The sequence below is a fragment of the Pygocentrus nattereri genome, chromosome 12, assembly GCF_015220715.1.
Source record: "Pygocentrus nattereri isolate fPygNat1 chromosome 12, fPygNat1.pri, whole genome shotgun sequence".
Classification (NCBI taxonomy): Eukaryota; Metazoa; Chordata; class Actinopteri; order Characiformes; family Serrasalmidae; genus Pygocentrus; species Pygocentrus nattereri.
In genome coordinates this window covers 17,582,234-17,602,813 of record NC_051222.1, presented here as the reverse complement: position 1 = coordinate 17,602,813, position 20,580 = coordinate 17,582,234, and the positions used below count along the sequence as shown (strand labels likewise).

The following is a 20,580-nucleotide window of genomic DNA, read 5'->3' as shown; positions in this document are numbered from 1 at the left end:
TACATTAATATAAAATGTTATCGTTTAAAATGGTTTACTGCAGAGGCTGCGTTTATTACTCAAAAATCAACAAAATATGCAATTTAAAAAAACTTGAAAACAATGGAAAATATACCAGTCTTAAAGGCCTGTTTATGTCTAAGATATAAAGAGTTAATGAAAACGGTCATGTAAAATGATATTATAAACATTATAAGTGGGCCACAGATCAAAGCGTGGGATAAGGGTGTAGTGGGTTAGCAATTATAATCAGTTGGTATCAGGAATTTACTCATATTTGATCGCCCCACCAAGTAACCCTCCGCTGAGAACAAGAACGTTTAACCTTGATATCAAACTGTTTAGACTGGGGGGGGGGGGTGTAGTGTAAACAGTTCAAATAACTGTTTGAAGAAAAACAGATGGGGAGGGGGAGGAAAAGAAGATTTTTCTTTGATAATGGGTTAAATGATAAATTCACGGCACACGTTTCATCTCTGAAGCTGATCAAACAGGCGAGTTTTATGGCTCCAGTTTAAACTCTAACAGTCATTTTCTCCCTCGCTTAAAGCTCCTCTGCCAGACATCAAAAGGAGCTCAGGCACTTGCATTATAGCTAAGATCTCAGACCATGAAAGCAGTAAAAAAAACCCAGAAAGATTCAGTCTCGTTTATTAACCCCTAAGTGATATTCCTTCTTTTTAAAGCAGTTTTCGGTGTTCATCAACGAAACCAACAATGAAAACAACAAAAATATATCAACCGTATGATGCCTCTGCTATAGAAAAAGACCTTTATTACACTTTGGCTTTATGCGATGCACTTTAAAAGCACCAATACACGTCTAAAAACCAATGTCAATTATCTTTTTTTTTTATATCGCATGAAAAGCAATATCCAGAGAAAATGGGCTGGTTTCAAAGCTACAAAGCTGATCTTCAAAATCTCATGCAGGCATTGCGCTTTGTGCTGCTTTGTGCTCTGCCCTCTGAAGGCATGCAAATTATTACACGTATTTACATCAAAAGAAAGAGCAAAAAGAATCATTTTCTTTTCTCCACATTTTTTACATGTGCTTTTCTATTCTTTTCTATTCAGTCAATGGAAAACATAACTGTCTTTCATATACAATTTTCATATTTTTGATGCTGAGCTTTGAGAATATAAACTGGCATGTACTTTCTTACAGTGTACCGCACATGGACTGTCTTTCTTTGCACTGTCCCCCGATGACGTTGACATAATTCAATACAAGACATAATAAATACAGCTCAGCAGGCGTATGGAGAGCTGTCCTAAGATGTAGACTTGCTCAGTTTCCAGCGCTGTAGGAAACTGCCGTTCTTTGCAAGCAACTTCACAGCGAAGATCTTAGACGAGGCCCATGATGCGAGCCACCCACCAGCGGCATGGCATGATCACTCGGCAGGCCACCCTGCAGCCTTGGTAGTGGTACGGCCACGGGTGGAAGCCGCCCAGGGGCTCACATATGCGCTGGCACTGAGTGTGGCTCCGACGGCATTCCGTACAGCACACGCCAGCGTGGTCCAGCATGGGGTCGAAGGTCATGGTGCCCTCTTCGCCCCCAACATGCTGAAACAGATGTAGGAGAGAAAAACATTGAGCGTATTAACAGTCACATACAAAACCAAACATTTTACACATGATCTCATGTTAACGCTTATTACATATTAAGGCTTATTATTCAGTAACTGCAGAGACTTCATTGCAAAGTAGTTGAGCTATTCTTAGGTTATAGAAGTGTGTAATAAAGCTCTGGGCCCACTGGTTGGCCCTGGCTTTGTGAGGGGATAAAGGACGGAACTGGTGCAAAAAGACTAATTTACACAGTTTTCTCTACAAATGTAGACAGTGAGCCAAGACATGTTGGATGCATGGGTGGGCAATATGGTGAAAATACATTACCTTGATACATTTAGACATTTTCACAATACATGGTATGTGCGGTCATATTTGATTTAATTTAAAATGAAGCTTAATAAGTTAATAAGGAACCAGATAAACATTAGTGCCTTTGAAAATAAATGCTTTCAAAAATCATTTGTTCAAAAAAAAAAATATATATATATTTTTTAATCATCATTCAAGATATTTGCATACTGTGTAGCAATATATCCAGTTATTCAGGGCCAGTTATGTATTCTTTTGTCAGGATTCAAACTGACAGTGCAGAAATCCCCTAAACAGCCACTTGGGTGCTTCTTTGAAACCTTTAGTTTAATAAATCATTCTTTCTTGCATTGTCAGGATCCAAGCCTAACATGATGAAAAATGCATATTCAGTTAGGTGTGTATAAACTTTTAATTGGCGCACTCTCCAAAACTACCTCAAGGGTACATCTTCAGTACTTCTAGTTGAGAACATTGTATCATGTTCTGTAGCAGATATATTTTGCTCCAAGTTTTTGAAGTTGCAAGAGTGTTGCCAGTTTTTTAAAAATGCTATCAAAAAATACGAGTGCTGTGTTTTTTTTTCTCTTTATTCAACATTTCACATACACTGTGATTGAGTGGGCCCTCATATGATCTTATGCCACGGGAGTGGTACCCTCAGGAGTACATCTTCAGTACGTTTAGTTAAGGAACATAATTGTACCGTGTTGTGTTACAGTTATATTTTTAAAGTGGCATTGATTCCATACACGCTGTCTTGACTCCAGTCTTTTTATTTAATTATTGTATTTTAAATCCTTTAGTTCTAAAGACCTGCTTTCCCCTGAGAAAGTGAATGTAATGTACCTTAAACTTATTTAAAGTAATCGATCGGACCTTAAGACCATTGTTGTATCTTTAAGGGAACATTTACATTGTACTGTGGTGATCAGACACCTTTTTGACAGTGTACTATGCAGTTATTCAGGGCAAGTTAATACTTTGACCAGCATTATCAGGGTGGGTTTCAAATTAAACCAATGCAGCAAAACCTTAAACAGTTGCATCACTTGGGAACCTTTAAGGTAAACAATGTAAAAGTATCCTTTGGGTACAATAATGGTGTTAAGGTCCAAGTGTAGTGCTCCTGAGTGGCACAACTGTCTAAGTGTTGGCCCTATCATCAGTAGATCACAAGTTCAGCTCCTAGTGATGCTACAGCCATCCTCTCTCTGGGTGGGTAGGATGGCCCCCTTTTTTCTTGCCATCATTCAGCACAATGCAGGTCATTGCAAGCATTTGTTAGCTGATGTAACAAGACTGGCAGTTAGTGTTCTCCTCCAAGCATGTTCAGCTGTCCAATGACGTGTTAGCGGCCGTTTGAAAGATGCAGGACTCAGAGGAAGCTTTCGCCTCCTAGCGCTGGTAGTATTGTGTGATTGGGGGAGTCCTAACTAGTGGGCGAAATTGGATATGACTCCAAAGTATATACGGATATTCAATTTTTTCATAACCTACTGTTTTAACACAAAAAATTAAATACAAAGCCATGTGTCAAGGTGTATGGAGTATCTGCAACTTAAAAAATATAATTACAATGGAATATGGTACAAATATGTTTATATGAAAAGTACTGAAGACATACCCTTGAGGGTATCACCCCAGTGACAGGAGGGGATCCACTCCATGACAGTTTCATACCTTTTTTGAAGAGAACATGTTCAGAAAGCTTGATCTGACGTAATTGATCATATAACAAATAACAAACTCATTTTGTTCACTGTCTGAAGTTTGCTCCTTTACTGTTGAACTGAAAGCCTATTCTCCACCAATTAGTCAAACCTGCATGTCTAAATCATAACACTTAGCTCAAACTGTGTGGAGCTGTTAAAGACTCCCAAATAGACTTACTTGTGTGGTTTCTGACACTGTATGACATTCTTTTGTCTATGAAAACGGGCAAAAATATGGATGAACCAGATGCTTCAAGATGACTGATACTACTGTTTTAGTTATGCCATACATTTACTGAATTATATTTACAAAGCTAATTTGTAGTCTACACACTACTAATGCCTGTTAGCTACATTAGTAGCTCCAGTGCAAAACGTTGGGCATGTCTTGACTGATCAGCTATAAAATGAAAGAGTACAGGGAATGTTGAGTATATTTGTTGTTTTTTTTTTTTTTTGGTGAACTATTCCATGGTGTCTTCAGGTGTGCAGTTTGGGCTCTACAGTTAAATTTTTTCTCCTGAAACTTAAATCGGTAGCAAATCTCTGCACTTCTGAGACGTTTCAAATGGTGCGTGATGTGTTTGAGTTGTGTTGAAGTAAATATGTATGTGCCCCAGTTTCCTTTCTCTTTTGGTTTTTCAGTTTGAGGGAACAGAGGGGTGTAGGGATTAGACTGGAAGACTGGATTGGGGGGTGGGGGGTGGTGGGGGGGTTGCTGAGGAGGGTGAGATGGAATGAAGAGAGGGATTTTTGGCAGGAGGGGGAGACTGAGCAGTCTCTCTGCTAACACAATGGGGACAGGGTCAATAGAAGGATACGGCTTGAGTTGAAAGGAAGCCTGTGAGAATAGACGAAGGGCGACAAGCATGGCCTCTTGCAGTGACCCCAACATCTGTCGATGCTCACACAGCTGCGCATGTTGTCTGGTATTATTTGACAATAGGGGTGTCCAGTTTCAAAGGTGTACTAATAGTGAACACTGTTCAGTTAAAGGCAGTTGCTTAATGATTTAAACATGCTTGTTCAAATCTCAAATCCAGCAATCTCAGCAAGCAGCAAATAAGACAATATCTGAAGCTGAGGAATGCTTACATCTTTATATCAGTCTTGGTTAGGAAAGAGTACTGAAATCCAATAAATAAAGACTTCCATTTCATTTGTTACAAAATTACAATCAGTAGTCTCATTATTATTCATCAATGTCAGCCAATGAACATGCTAATTTCAAATTCTAGACCTCTAATTGTCTCTCTGCATTACTTTCTTATACATGATAATAACATCAGCGCTTCTTGACTAGTGCGTGGTATAAGTGGTCAGTACAAGTATTCAGATACTTCTATGTATCAGAAACCATCTTTGAAGGTTATGAGGGCCCCTGGGATGGACTCCCAATTTTAAAATTCCATAAATTTTCAATGCAAATTCAATGGGCAGTATTTTTAGGGTTTGAATGTTCATCCTGTTCCCAGATTCAGCTTCTTGGTTGATCAGATCAAATTGCTGTGCTTGTGTTTCCATCAATAACATGTAATTCCCCAGTGGCATTTGCAGAGAACCAACACCATGTGATGGTACTACCAACTTCATACTTCGCTGTAGGGATTGCGTTCTTGGGAATACTTGTCTTACTGTAAATATAACTGCTTCTAGCCCCTCACACTCATTTCTGATTTACCCCATACCAACTTTTAGTTTGTAATCAAGTTTACATACAACACAACACCCAGGTCGTGTTTCATATCAAAATGTTCAGTTGTCTTAATTGCTACTTTCCAAAACTGCTGCAGCAATTTTTGCAGCTGTAAACCTTTTGCATGCCATTTCATATGTCTCCATTGTTGACTAAATGAAGATTGAAGCCTTCCTGGCACGATGGGTCAGTCCTTCAGTGATTTTCTGAATGTCCATTGGCAAATATCATGTAGCTCTACCCCTCTTCATAGCCTCATACCTCTGGATGCAAATCACATATGATCTCACAATAAGATGGAATAGAAAGAGTGACTCTATAGATTTAGCACAAGTTTGAACCATATTTCTGTGTTGTACTATCGCAAAGATAGAGAAACATACAGAAATATTGAATTTGACAAGCAGGCAGGCATGTTTGTTGACGTCAGAGGGTTTACTGTAGCAGCAGTAACAGCAGTAGCACACATCATTAATCCTGAATTTTGTGAATTAAGTCTGTAATTTTGTCTACTTGTTCAGATGACAGTATGTCATAAAGTGTCAGAAAACATTAGCATGTCTGTTTAAGATATTAAATATGTTTGAGTCCATTTAGGCACGATGCTAATAGTTGGAGTATAAGCTTCTGTTACTTGTTAGCAATATTAGCCTCAAAGCTCCAAACTAAAGAAGCAGACACCAAATGGGTCCTGGCTGATTGACCACATTTGCACTAAGGGGAAAATTGCATAAATATGTATGCAATTTTTGCCAAACAGTCCTTTTAAAAAGCACAGAGTGAGAGAACATGGACTACTTGCTAAAAATAGTAGTAAAAATAGTGTGTTTGCTGGTGCACACTTGATGAAGACAAATATCGACTGGAGAGCTTGCCACAGATGTTTAGCTTTGAATTGACAGTCCTGATATGTTGCCACTCTGCAATCAAGCCTTGAGGGTCAGGGTGATTATGATTGGAATGGACGGTTATTCCAAATGGATATGCAAGTTTTATTGAAATTGCGCTGTATTACTGCCATGTTAAGTATGGCTACAGGCAGTACAGCCACTGCCACGTTACAACTGTCAATCATGCAGTGCTGCTTATTTAAATCCCATGTGACTTATGTAAGTTAATTCATTTTTACATCTCTCTCGCTCTCGGTTGCCCATCCCCTCCCTCCTTCTCCTCCTCCTCCCTCCATCTCTCTCTGTCTGTACAAAGCGGTTCTACCACGGTGCGGATAAGCCCGGCATAGCCTTGGGCAACAGCTCAAAAGCAGGTATTTGAATGGCACTCACATGGTAAGGGTTCTCCGGGTTGAACGGCGGCTTCTCTTCCTCATCTTCTTCTGCCTGTCGTCTGGCCCTCGGCACGGATCTCTTCTTCTGCCCACCTGGGGAGAACAGTTGACAGGATTCAAGCAGAATAGCAGTCATATGTGTCAAATGTGTCAGGCTAAGTGTGCTGATCAAGGGCTACTACTGGGATTCCGCATCCTGAACAATATCGTTATTGACAAAAGCGAGCTAATCCAACACATAAAGCTTCTTTATGCTAATGGTAAAGTCTAGGCCTCTTTGCTAAGAGCACTCTGTAATATTCGTGCTAGGGCTGCACAATATATTGTCTGTTCATAACATTATTGACACTGCATCACAGTACAGGCAATACTGATATCAGCGAAGGCTGCAATATGTGATATAAGTGAGGCTAATCACAATGTTATGTGCCTTTCATGTTTTTCATGTTACTCATGTAATCCGGAATAAAATAAATGGCTATGGTCAAAATAGTGCATTTCAGCATCTCACACTTAATAATAAACGCAATACTAGCATTTTGTGCAGCCCTACCTTGTGCCTTGTTAAAGCACTTAAATGAAAACATTTTTCATAGTTCGGTTCAAATGAAAACAAAGTCTTCTGAATGAAGGGTTTGGTGTGAAATGGTTCATTGTAGAGAATCTCAAGAGTCATTTATTTACTGGTTTTTACTGTGATTGACATGGTAATCAGTGGTCGTGGCATCTACAGTGCAAATACAGCCATTTTATTTACTATGTGAACCAATATATAAATTTTTATATCATCACTGTCAAAACAACACTTTGTATCTCTATTATTGTTGGGTTTTTATATCATTTGAAAATACCAGTTGCCCTTTACATTTCATGACTATGGGAACAATAGAAATGGTCTAACATTACTTTGAAAAATGGTTATGCTACATTAACTTACAGTAAAAGTACTTCCCCTCTAAAGCTACCATTTTAAAGATGGGGTTTTGTTCTGTCAGTGACGATATGCAGCGCTGATAATGCCTTTGTCTATAACTATATTGATCTTAGCTACTGGGTTGTGAGGGTTTTTCTCCATGCTGCTGTTGTCAATGCTTGTTAGGAGCATTCTGTAATCTCGTTTATTTTAAACCTATCTGAAGAATGAATGCCCTTAGCAAGAGTTCTTAATATAAACCCAAATTGGTCCTGCGTGGTGTCTGTACCCCATTATAACCTTGAGAAGGCTAAATGGGCTCATCATGAATATATATTGATGTCCTTTACAACAGGCTGGGATTCTTCAACAATATTACCCTTTCCTTCTGTTTAGAGACAGGTATTCTAATACAAGCCATTCATTTACTCCAGGCATGCAGTACTGCACGGCCTTTGAGCGAGAGCGCTTTTTAGTGAGAGTCTAACACATGCACAGTTGTTTCAGCTGGGCTGTTTTCAAGCAATTAACCTTGCATGCCTAATAGCCTCAGCTCAATTATGGCGCACGATGCAGACTGATGAAATTTAACACTGTTGTCTTGTAATTTGTGTTATGAGGTTGTGACTAGACTGCCCGTTAAATATTTATGGGCCCAGCGTAATGTGGTCAGGTGACCAGAGGGCACTGAAGGGTACAATTAGAATGTCCTGTGATAAGATGTTCTCGCTTTTCTGTTCTGGATTACAGATACACACTGTATGGCTGCAAACCAAAGAATTTTATCCCCTAAAAAGGAAAATTGAGCATGTAGACAAAGGGAAAGAGCAGGGATATCAGCCGCGTAAGCTGTTCTACCATTGGGGTATGTGGGACGCAGCCAGAAGATGGGCAGGTCTCCACAGAGGTCCAGGATTTTAGTGCTGAGGAAACTGCTGTCCTTGAGAGGCTGATCAGCCGCGACCCAGATAAGAGACTCCTCCTCGAACTTGGCAGGCATGATCTCATCCTCCTGAGGGAATCCAAATATACATTCGATTAATTACACGTCTGTCTGTTTTAGCCAAGGTGTCTCCCCATCTACCCTCCAATGAAAATAAGACATCTGATGTAAGGAGCTTGATTCATTGAGACGACTGCATTAGAGGACCCCTTCAGCCAATGTGAAAAATGCAACCATCGCTACATCAGTCGTAAACACACCTATTCGCATGCAACTGCAGTGCTGCAGAAGTCTCTACAGTGAGATACTCTGGTTTGAAAACTAGAAAATCTTGAGGGTGGGAGGAACTTTTAAAGGCTATAACTGGTTTGGGGTGGATTTTTGGAGGTGGGCTGTTTTGCAATGTTTTCTTAGCACATAGCTAGTGTTACTGCTAGAAAGCCCAGTATTTTATTGCACTCGAATATCCTCAAATCATTTTTAACAATGAAGCGAATGGATTAAATGTCAGAAATAGCTTATCAAAAGAGCATAGTAACGAGCTAAAAGATGAAGTTAGCAAGTTAGGTGGGTATCTAGACATGTTACCTCAGTTTGTTTTGTTTTTTGTTTTTGTCTCCGTTGTCTCTGGTGTCCATTTTGTGTCTAATAAAGACGGAATTGCTGCTTTTTTAAAAAACATTTTCTTCAATGACCGGGGTAAGAGATACAATAATGTTAATGCGACTGTATTAATAGGCCTGTAGATCAGTGGCTAGCAGTCACAATTAGTTGGCACCACAGGAATTTCCAGTGGCTTTATGATATATTTGCTTATTGCAGTGATGAACAAAAACATGAAAAAGAAATAAAATGACTTAGAGTTGCAATGTGTCTCATTTAAGTCAGAAATTTACAGAAGGATTAGCCCGTCTCTGTGTTTACACCCCTGCCCCTTTAAAGGGATAGTTTCATCCAAAATACTAACATTGCTAACAATGAATAAAAGTAAAGCAGCGGGCCACCAAATAGCACATGGCATCATGCTAATTGGTGGCTCCGAGCCTGCATTCCTTATCCTTAAAGAAAGCACTGATTTGTTGAAAGGGGTTTAGATTTGACCATCGCTTCAGCGCTACACATAATGTTCTTTTCCAGCAGTCTTGAAGGTCCAAAATGGATGTTCCAAGCAGCAATGTAAAGGCAGTGTTAGTCGCTCACAATGAGCGTTTCTCATCCATTTCATACTTTCCCCACCACCACACACATAAAGCTCTAAAACGCTGTGAGGCATTGCTGTTGACAGGACCACCCTTATCTGCGCGGCCCAGCACGTCGTCAAAACACACACACACGGCATGAATATTCAAGTGGCCATTTGCATTAAATCGTTTAAAAATGGATCTGCGCTTGAAAGAAATTTGCTCGGCAGCGAACAACTTCACAGTCACGGCCGTTATGAAAACGTCTTTAAATGTGTGATGCAAAATGAATGCTGCAGCTGTTAGGTGAGGGGGGCATCAGCACTCTAATTTGGAGATTGGTCTTGGCAGCACTCCCACAGAAAAAGGGTGGAAAGAAGAGGCAGAGAAAGAAAGAGAGAGAGAGAGAGAGAGAGAGAGAGAGAGAGAGAGACATAAGCTCCTGTTGTAGGGGTCTCCTGAGCTGTGGACTTGTTCGTGTTTGAAACCGGATGGAAGCGCCTCGGGCAGAATCACTAGCTGTGGATCCTCTGGCGTACTGTGCCAAAAGCTATAGCCGTGTGCACACTCAATCACTTCAATTTGTTCTCATGTCTCTTTCACCTAGGAAAAAAAACCCCACATGGAACATGGAGGCATGGAAATCCAAACCCATTACTGGTCCAGTCGTGTCTCGGGGCTGTAGGTCTTTTTTGATCTTCCCTATATAAATGCTCAAGTCATTCTCATTTCAGAGGCCTGGCACATGGCCGTTATCTACATACGAAGTGTTAGGGCTAGAATTGCAATGCATGTTCTTGCTCCTGCTGTCAGTCACAGACTCAGATTTGACCACAACTCTGGCAGTTAGACGGTGCTGCCGGTGGTGGGAGGTTCTAAAAACAGAACAAGCTAAGAGATTCTTTCCAAATGATTTCCTCATTGCAATTGAGAGAGAACACCAGAGACCAGCCTACCAAGGTATGCATGTGTAGGACAGAGGATGGAAGGGCAAATATCTGCAGGTTTGTGAGAAATGTAGCAGCTCTACTTACCAAGTCAAACATCAGTGACTCCTTGTTTAGAGTCTCCACATCAGGAAGGTGACCTTTGGCCTGGGTCTTGATGTAGCACTTCTCTCCTCCAGTGAAGCGGATGCCAGTAATTCCCTGTGTTAGATGGGGACAAGGAGTGCTCAAGACTTGCAGTGGGATAAATATCCTTTTCCTTTCCAAGATTTGGATCTTTTTAGGATTCATTGGCAGACTGACACGGCTTATAGAAGTGAGCTTATTTAACATTATAGTTCTTGGCTTAGACCAGGGGTGCCCACTCCTGCTCCTGAGAATATATTTGACACCCTAATGCTGGACTAATAATGAAGGGCTTCAGGTAAATCTGAATATTAGAGACAAGTGTGCTGGATCAGAACTCTCCAGGGTGGTAGATCTCCAGGACCAGGCACCCTGGCTTAGAACTATGGCTCTTGGAAAAGCCTTAATCGTTAACGAACCTGTGTAGACCTATGTTTCTTAAACTTTAAAAAATCTCAACAATTGGTTTGTTAAACAACCATGCATTGAAAGGTTCTGTAGGCAGCCAAAAGTTCTGCCAATGATGTTTGCACCCTTGTGTCCATGTGAATGCAGAAAGTAACTGCATGAAATGCAAGTTTGCCAGTATTTTGTCAAGAGTGAGAGTTACCACAGGCCAACAGTTTGGACACATCTGACTGTATGATTTTCAGTTTTCTTGAAGACATTTCTAAATGCCTTATGATTAATAGCTTCAAAGTGAAGAATTTATATCTAAAATAATTACTAACTTAGTAGTTAATAGTAGATTTCATAAGGACTTTATGGATATTTAGAGTTGGAAAACATAGAGTCTTATGTGTTTCTAAGTTTATTGGTGGAATATCTGTCCTAGTTAATGCATTTCAGCCAATCAGTTGTGTTGTGATGAAGGAGGGTGGAGTCTAATTAACCCTATTTATAAGAAGACCAAAGCTGCACTCCATGTTATGTGTTTAGGGAACATGTTCGGAACCTCCTTGCAGCATCAAAATCAAACGCACACCTTCAAAAGATATACAGTAATATACACTAATGGGTAAACTTTCCTGTTAGTGATAAACCGTTGTTCACTACTCCCTGTGTAGCATGAAGTTCCCTTCAAACTGAACTTTTTCACTCCTTGTGGTTTGGAATCACCCTTAAAATGTGTGAATACCCTGTGCAGTACACTTGGCTGGGAACTATCAAGGTGATTGGATTGCACCTCGATACTTCCGACTGGAGTAATTCCATGTGAACTGTTTTATCATTTTGATAGCTTTACTGTTATTCTAAAATGGGGAAAAAAGAAAAAGAAAACCACTTCTGATTAGGTGCGTCCAGACTTTTGACTGGTAGGGTATATGCAGTGAAAAAAGTTAACACTGCAGCAGAAGGCTTACAATCTGGAAATCGTGGACCTCAACGGCTTCATCGTTTCCGCTTCCTGTTGTGAATCTCTCCAAGTTGTTCAGCGTGTCAATTTCCATGGAGCCCTCCTCCACTTTGCCATTGATGCTCATGGTGTAGTGGACATTGTACACCTGTAGGAGGCATGCAGAACGAGGTCTTCAGCGTCATACAACATGAAAACACTGTGAACTGAGAAGGACCACTGACAAGAACGTAGTGAGTAATTTTAGTACATGCTTAGCAAAAGAGAGTTCTATATAGCACTATGAACAATATCGGAACCATTTTCGGTGCCACTGAGAACCATTGCAAAACCATGCAAGGAACCATTTAAATCTGTACTTAAGTTGTCATTGCTCTCTATATAATTACAGAATCCTACAATAAGCTCTTTCTTAAGGGTGTAAAGCAACATTTATGTATTTTAAGACATTTAGTTAGAAGAATGCAGTTAGGAGAACACAGGCGTCCTGACGTTTTGCCAAACTCCAGTGATTCCACAGATTTCTTAAACGTCATCAGCAGCCCCTGATTTCATTTAATGGAAAACTGATTAGCTGTTGCCAATATTGTATGATAACAGTAAATGCTGGGCTTTCTTTGAGGAGAGCTTTGGAAATGAAGCCAGCACAATGTATTGTTTACAATGCATTCTACTTACTTTAATGTCTTTTTACTGCCCAGATAAATGGCTTTACATTCCATTTCCTCGGATGGCCTAAAACTTTTCCACAGTTCTGCCTATGTAGGCCCACATTGCACGCTAATCCTAAAGAGGCTGTGGTGCTGTGTTAGCAATTTCTGTGTGGGGGTTTAAACATGGAACCAGAACGACAGTAAGGAACAGATTTAAGAGCAAACATGTCACTTGAAGAGTGCATATATGAGTGGATGGATCAACCTTCTTAACTAAACTTATTAGAGAGAATAGTTTCAAATACAATGCTTTGGCCCTGCTGAATGAAGCCCATCCCATGTTTCCTTTTCCATGGAGAGGGGGCTGTTTGTTATTGCAGTGGGAGGAGGGAGTCACATGAAGGGCTCCTTTCATAGGAATCAGAAACTATGTGATGTATCATAAGAAATCAAAAATACATGGTTGTCTCTGATATATAACTCAGTTCCAATGAAACCCTGTTCATAACATTTAGATGGCATGGAGAAAATATATAGCCTTTTAAATTAAAGCTGCTCCAAATGATCGTTTACACAATGCTGAACAGTTGAATCACCACAAAGGTGCTTTTTTTATTTTTAGAAGTTCCACTAATAGACTAGTTTGGTAGGGTTCTAGACAAATAGGTCTAAATGTATTTTAAAACAGAACTAACTGGATATTTTACAGCCCAGCACTACAGCACTCTTTGCTTACACACCTCTCGACCCTTGGGCTTCAGGCAGACCACTAGAGCAGTGAACTGCAGGCACTTGTCCACGTCTATGAATCCCACCGAGAGCGCAGCATTGCTTTATGAGCTTTGAGGGCTCAAAGGGAACACAGTGGGGCAGAAAAGCGCGAGACACGGTGTCTTACGTGCTTGTCGTTGACGTTCCAGAAGTAAAAAGCTCCGATGGCTCCGAACAGCAGCAGCGCGGCTCCAACGGTCAGCGCGGCCACTCCAATCTTCAGCAGGCGCGCGGAGCTGGACGGCTTCACGGTCACTGCAGTGTATGCCTGCGCACATTCACAGAGGTCAGCAGTGAACACATATCAGATATGGAGGCTTATATTAAACGGCTGTTCCGTGCAGAACGGACATCAGACGCTCCCAATAAGCTCGGCCGTGGCGCACTGACCAGATCAGATCCGCAGACCCTGGAAAAGCGGTTTAAAGCTTGCGCCACTACTTACAGGCGGCATGAGCTGATGTAAGTCCTCTGGTCCGGCCAGGGCGATGGGGATTTTCTCCGAGGTCGCCTCCATGGCTGGATACGGACTTCTGTCTCGCTGGCCACTTGCTCTTTTTTCAGGACGAGGGAAAAAAGTTGAGTGCGGGTCTGGGTGGGGGGGTGGGGGGTGGGAGTGCCCGGGAGGGTGTAATATTACCGTGAGGTGAATGGAGTGAACGGGGGAACGGACGACGTTTTTTGCTCGTTGAAGCAGTGAAGGAGAGGCAGTCTGACGCGCATAACTGACCACCGCAGCTCAATCAGAGCGCCAGTTGATGGCTCTGCTTTTGTGGACTGCTTTTCCAGCATAGAGCGAGGTTAGATCAGTGAACTGGGCGGTTTATCTTTCACGATTATTCTTCGTGTGGTTTTCGAACGCGCGCGCACCCGTGTGACCCGCCTGTCTCACTTTTACTGTCTGTTGAGAGAGTGAGAGAGAGAGAGAGGGAGAGAGAGAGAGAGAGAATAAGTCAGATAGTGATATAGTGAGAATGGGAGTGAATAAATCAGCATGCCTGGGAGGGAGGGAGTGAGTAAATGAGTGAGTGAGTGAGTGAGTGAATGAGTGAGTGAGTGAGAGAGTGAGAGTGAATGAGTGAGTGAGAGTGAGAGAGAGAATGAATGAGTGAGTGAGTGAATGAATGAGTGATAGTGAGAGAGTGATTGAATTAATGAGTGAATGATTGAATGAGTGAATCAATGAATGAGTAAGCCACAGTGAGAGAATGAATGAGTGAGTGAATCAATGAGTGAGTGAATGAGTGAGTCAGTGAGTGAATCAATGAGTGATAGTGAGAGAGTGATTGAATGAACGAGTGAATGATTGAATGAGTGAGTGAATGAATGAGTGAGAGTGAGTTAATGAGTGAGTGAGTGAGTGAGTGAGTGAGTGAGTGAGTGAGAGTGAGTGAAGGTGTGTATGAGTGAGAGCACATATGAGTGGAGGTGTGTATGAGAGAGACAGAGTGAGAGAGGGGGCGAGTGGGTGAGTCAGGATGTGTATGTGTGTGTGTGTGTGTGTGTGTGTGTGTGTGTGTGTGTGTGTGTGTGTGAGAGAGAGAGAGAGAGAGAGAGAGAGAGAGAGAGAGAGAGAGTGAGAGAGAGAAGAGCAAGTGGAACAGATAACAAGAAATAGAAAAAATGAGGGAGAGAGAGTGGATGGGTGTAATGAAAAAATAAGAGAGGATGAGTGAAGTAGAGAGAGAACGAGAGAAAGAGAGGATGAGTGAATGAGAGAGACAGAGAAGGAGAGAGAGGATGAGTGAAAGATAGAGAATGAAATAGGGAGGAAATGAGAAAAAGGATGAGTGAAGGCAAGAGAGAGAGATAGAAAAGGATAATGAATAAGCAAGAGAGGATGAGAGGATAAGTGAAGGAGAGAGAGAGATAGAAAAGGATAGTGAATAAGCAAGAGAGGATGGGAGGATAAGTGAAGGAGAGAGAAAAGGGTGGTGAATGAGAGAGGATGAGAGCAAGAGGGAGAGAGAGAGGATGAGTGAAGCAGAGTTAGAGGGAGAGAGAGGGTGAGTGAAGGAATGAGAGAGAGACAGAGAGAGATAGAGTGTGAGAAAGAGAGACAGATAGAGACACAGAGAGAGAGAGAGAGAGAGAGAGAGAGAGAGAGAGAAACAGAGAGAGAGAGACAGAAAATCGAGACAGAGAGAGAGAGAGAGAGAGAGAGAGAGAGAGAAGAGAGAAAGAGAAAGTCCACTTTGCGCTCAGCAGCTCTGGTTTGCGTGGCCGCTGCTGGTTGGCAGTGTGAGGTGTTGGCGCACAGCGTACGATGCAGGTGCACGTAATTATATGACACACACGGATGGGTTTCTCGGGTGGCTGGTTCAGAGGATAAATAAATATATAAATATATAAACAATGGACTCCACATAAAACTCGAAAACCCACTTCTGAGAGTCCAAACGGCAGATGGTGTCTATATGAGCTGACATTTTCGGCTATATTTAAGACGCAGCAGTCTGTGTGGTCGCAGTCAAAGTGATAGCGGTCTGTTTTTGCTGTAGCCTAATTACTGCAGCCCCATACGGTGCGCCAACACGCGCTTCCTCTCAAAACTTGCAAACAGCGCCATCCTCTGTCCCCAAATCCCGCTCTCAGAGAAAATGAGCTCAGTGAGTCTCACACAGAAATCGATTTTCAATGTTTATTTCTATAACATTGTGAAAGAAATCGATCAAAAAGGTACATCTTGCATTCAGATGGCCTAAATTTACACAGGTAGGCTATCAACTGGGTTTGGGAGCATAAAATCTTAGGCTGTATTTAAATAAGGAACATGCTTTTAAAATAAAGTATATCATCTGCAATATCTTTTGTTTTACTTAGGAATAATATTATAAAAATAGACTCTGTATTTACAAAAAAACTTGCATAATATACATATAATTTTCAACAAAGTCATATGATTGCTCAAAATCGTTGTGAAGACCAATACTGACAGAAAAGATGCGTTTTTTTAAATACACAAACATTACTGATACCTGTACATGTTTAACACTTCCTGTAGAGAGTGTAATGTCAGTGACAGCCATCAACAGTCTTATATCTGAAGGCTGTTTAGGTTCTCAGACTTCATTGGTGGGACAGCGTGTTGTTGTGGGTGAGTACACTGGGATGGTGACGTCGTTGATCTCTCGTACCCTGACCGGTTGGGGTGGGGGCACTAACACATAGTCATATTCCCTGTGCAGAACCTTTTCGTAGACGCTCTGGAGGCCCACCGTTTTTGGTATGTGGGCCTGGTAGTAGTTCTCCCTCCTAAGAGAGTCTCTGGGAAGTGAGCCGGTCTTTGCAGAGCTGTTGCTCGCCCTGGCAGCAGTTGGGCTCCAGCAACGGTCGGAGTGGCCGAGGATCTTACACTCGCTGGTACACGCCCACAGAGCTGGAAGAAACACAAGGAAGAACACAGCACATTAGCATGTCTGTGGTAGCACGACTGTTGTCACGATAAACGCCTACTGGCTTTGCTGAGCTGAAGTGTTCATGTCATTTACAGGAATGGTTTGGTCAGAAAATCTCAGCTAAACTCGTCCCTACACCCCCACAAAACTGGAAAGACAACTAAAAAAGTTTGTTAGCATGTTTTCACCTAATTTGACGCCCACAGGCTTTGCTCGGGCTATCAGTCAGTTTTAGCCTAAAGGAACACTTCAGTCAAATATGTTAGGCTTGTGTTGCTAATAGTGCTTGGATGCTAACATTGGTTTCTGCAAACCAGTAAAATGTTATGAGCACAATGCTGAATGGTATCTAATCACTTTTACTGAGTATTAGCCACATTAGCTAACACTGGTTTTGAACAGCACAGAAGATTTTCTAAACAAACTACTCTGGGCTTACCATTTTGCGCATTGTTTTGGTGTCCATCTTTCTTCAAACCATCACCACTGATGTCGGAGTCGCTGTCGTTGAAGTCACTGTCTCCTTTTCCGCTGTCTTTCCCGCTGAACTGAGGGTCTCTTGCTGAAACAGTGGTGTAGGAGTTGCCTTTCCATATTGTAATTGGTCGCACTGGCTCTTTGCCATAGCCAGGCAGAGTTGAATAACCCTACATAAACAGAAACACACAACAACATTAGTCACACCAAAGTAGTCACGTTTAGCCTAAGCTGAAGTTATAATAATGCACGCTTAAATAAACTGGTGTGCGGTGACTTACCTCCAGTTTTGGTCCACGGCTTTTGTTTTCGGATTCATAGACGCAGGTGGTCTCTGTGCCATCTTCGGAGCTGCAGCACATGTCGCTGCTCGTCTGAATGGAACCAGTGAAACTGGGTTTGTTGGAGTACGGGTGGACGTCAAACACGCCATCACTGTGAACAGGTATAAGGGGGTCGCTATTGTTCTTCCCCCCCTCCAAGTTCATGCCATCCTCCTTTTCAGGACGAAAGCCATCTCCCCGCTTGTCCAGCTTTCGCTTGTTGCAGCTTGTTGCTATTACAATGATGGCTAAGAGCAGCAGCGTGCAGCTCCCAGCCAGAACAACAATGATCACGATGGAGAGGTCCCACTCGTGAGCTTCATCATCTTCACTGTCATGCCTGAATATGTTGCGGTCATTAGGGGGTGCTCCGGCGATGATGGTGAAGCGGATGGTGGCCGTGGAAGTCAGCGAAGGTCTACCGTTGTCACTGATGGTCACTGTGACTTTCAGGCTCTCGTCAACTTCATAGTTCAGCTCACGGTTCAGGTAGATCTCCCCAGTGGCTCTGTTGATGGAGAAGACAGAGGCTTCACCTGAGGCGATTTTGTAGGACAGCTCTGCATTGACACCCTCGTCAGCATCCCGTGCACTTATCTGGGTTACCACATAACCTGAAGGGGCGTCTTTTGGCAGGAGGACTTCTGCAGAACCATTATTGAGAGCTGGCTGTGTGATGGCGGGAGCATTGTCATTTTGATCGACTATTCTTAGGTTGACAGTTGCACTTCCATGGAGTTGTGGTGACCCACCGTCGCTTGCTTGAATTCGCAGCTCAAGCTGCTTTAGAACTTCGTAATTGAAACTCCGGAGAGCATAGATGGAGCCAGTGGCAGGGTCCAGAGAGACGAATGCTGATATGGGTGAGCCCATAATATAGGTGTCTACAAGTTTATAGCTGACTTTGCTGTTCTGCCCCAGGTCCAAGTCTCTGGCCACCACTGTGGTTATATATGCACCTGGTGCATTGTTTTCCACAATTGAAACATCATAGACCGGCTTGCTAAACATGGGGGCGTTGTCATTTTCGTCGCTCAGCCTAATGGTGTACTGTGTAATCGTTCTGAAAGGTGGGGAGCCGAGGTCTTCAGCCACTACAGTTAAGTTATACTCTGCAATTTTTTCTCTGTCAAGGGGGGCTGTGGTCACAATCATATAGCTGTCTTCGTAAGCCTGTTGGAGTTTAAAGTGGTCATGCCCATACAGTGTGCAGTGCACCTGGCCATTGGCGCCCGAGTCTCTGTCCGTGGTGCTGATCAGAGCTACAAAGCTGTCCTTGGCAGCCGCCTCTGTGATGTGTGCGATTCCTGCTGTGATGGAGGTCATTGGGGTGATGGTGACTTCGGGCGCGTTGTCATTCACGTCCTGCACCTGGACGATGATTTTGCAGATGGTTGGAGGGCTTGGGTTGGGACCCAGGTCAGACGCCTGGACATCAAACTCGTACGTCGTTTTGCTTTCAAAATCGATCTGACTCTCCAGGGTCAGGCGCCCTGTTTTTCTGTCCACTTTGAAAAGTTGTCGGATCTCAGAGGGCACTTGATTGCCGAACCCGTACACAACTTCCCCGTTCAAACCCTCATCTGGATCAACCGCGTTCAGATCCAGCAGCAGGAATCCCACCGGTGCGTCCTCAGGTATTTCGATGGAGAAATGGTTGCGGTCAAAAACAGGGCTGTTGTCATTGTAGTCTTTCACCTTGACGTTGATCTTCGTGGTGCCAGACCTCGGCGGGTTTCCTCCATCAGTCGCGGCCAGCTCCAGGACGAAGGACGCCTGTGTCTCCCTGTCCAGTTCTTTCATTAGCACCAGCTCCGCATATTTAACCCCATCAGCTCTGCTCAGCATGTCAATGGTGAAGTGGCTGTTGACTGAGATTTGGTAGCTTTGGATATAGTTTGTGCCCACGTCTTCATCCACAGCCACATCCAGGGGTATGCGTGTGCCCACCGCTGTGTTCTCAGAGATTTCCAGCGTAGAATCCTTCCTGGGAAACTCAGGGGAATTGTCATTGATGTCCTTTACTTCCACTTCAACGTGTATCAGTTTGAACTGTTCTTTGGAGAAACTCACCACGTCGAACGCGATGAGGCACTGAGCCGTGTGCTTGCAGATTTTCTCTCTGTCGATCCTCTCCCCGATAGTGAGCTGCCCGTCGCTCTCGCGCAGCCGGATGAAAGAAGCGTTGAACTGTTTCATCATCCTGAAATTGGTCTTGGAGCCCGCGGAGGGAGTCAGCGCCATGTCTTTGGCCAGGTTTCCGATGACAGTGGACGGTGCGTCCTCTTCGTACGTCTGGTATTTCATGGTCCTTCCCGCGGCGAGAGCCGGCAGGATGGGCAGTGACAGAAAGGTGAAAGCGAGCGTCCACGCGGCCGCGCTGCCTGGACCCCACCGCATCATACAAGCCAAGTGTGCCAACAGTGAAAATGCGCTAAAACAATAGACGTCTGTCAAGTTAAGTGTTCCGATATACTCGTCCGTCACATCGGGAGAAAAAAGCAAAAGTCTCTCCCTCTCTCTTTTGTGCGCGCGCTGCTGTGTCCGCGCCCCCGAAGCTTTCAAACGCGCAACTGGAGAGAGCTGCAGTGGCGGGGCGGTTTATAGACAGCCGCATGCAAATGAGATCAAGTGTGACCAATCCCCGCTTTGAATGGGAAAAAGGGCACTTTTAAAAAGACACCTAAGCCTATTTGGAGATTCCTTAAAGCAAATAACTTGGCACCACAGTGCAGTGTGTCTGATTTACTATACATTTCTCCTCTCTCTCTCTCTCTCTCTCTCTCTCTCTCTCTCTCCCTCTCTCCGTCTCTCACGCATAGACTATATCATTTTCAGTGGACAAAAGACGCGCAATGTTTTCTCTTTTTTTATTAGAGAACTGGCGCATACGGAAACTCCTTCC

The 20,580-nt window shown here is 43.0% G+C and overlaps 2 protein-coding genes across 2 annotated transcripts; both read right to left on the bottom strand.

The window, feature by feature from the left end:
* Positions 1-634: 634 nt before the first annotated feature.
* On the bottom strand, positions 635-14,047 carry LOC108434724 (chondromodulin). The gene is made up of 7 exons (XM_017710066.2): positions 13,923-14,047; positions 13,605-13,745; positions 12,061-12,201; positions 10,658-10,771; positions 8,358-8,511; positions 6,585-6,679; positions 635-1,572 (listed from the first exon to the last, which is right to left on the bottom strand). The coding sequence occupies exons 1-7, from the start codon at positions 13,992-13,994 to the stop codon at positions 1,351-1,353; spliced, it is 939 nt and encodes a 312-aa protein (XP_017565555.1). The 5' UTR covers positions 13,995-14,047; the 3' UTR covers positions 635-1,350.
* Positions 14,048-16,139: 2,092 nt separating this feature from the next.
* LOC108434723 (protocadherin-8) lies at positions 16,140-20,284 on the bottom strand. Its single transcript, XM_017710065.2, has 3 exons — positions 17,634-20,284; positions 17,315-17,522; positions 16,140-16,856 (listed from the first exon to the last, which is right to left on the bottom strand). The coding sequence occupies exons 1-3, from the start codon at positions 20,076-20,078 to the stop codon at positions 16,540-16,542; spliced, it is 2,970 nt and encodes a 989-aa protein (XP_017565554.1). The 5' UTR covers positions 20,079-20,284; the 3' UTR covers positions 16,140-16,539.
* Between the last annotated feature and the right edge of the window lie 296 nt (positions 20,285-20,580).

What these genes read in the sequence shown, in the direction of transcription:
- LOC108434724 (XM_017710066.2), bottom strand. Translation starts at nt 13,994, where the DNA reads ATGGAGGCGACCTCGGAGAAAATCCCCATCGCCCTGGCCGGACCAGAG. An exon ending in GGAACGTCAACGACAAGCAC is followed by an intron (nt 12,202 to 13,604) that starts GTAAGACACCGT and finishes TGCCTCCTACAG; the next exon opens with GTGTACAATGTCCACTACAC. An exon ending in AGGTCCACGATTTCCAGATT is followed by an intron (nt 10,772 to 12,060) that starts GTAAGCCTTCTG and finishes CATCTAACACAG; the next exon opens with GGAATTACTGGCATCCGCTT.
- LOC108434723 (XM_017710065.2), bottom strand. Translation starts at nt 20,078, where the DNA reads ATGATGCGGTGGGGTCCAGGCAGCGCGGCCGCGTGGACGCTCGCTTTC. An exon ending in GCCGTGGACCAAAACTGGAG is followed by an intron (nt 17,523 to 17,633) that starts GTAAGTCACCGC and finishes CTGTTTATGTAG; the next exon opens with GGTTATTCAACTCTGCCTGG. An exon ending in CCAAAACAATGCGCAAAATG is followed by an intron (nt 16,857 to 17,314) that starts GTAAGCCCAGAG and finishes TGTTTCTTCCAG; the next exon opens with CTCTGTGGGCGTGTACCAGC.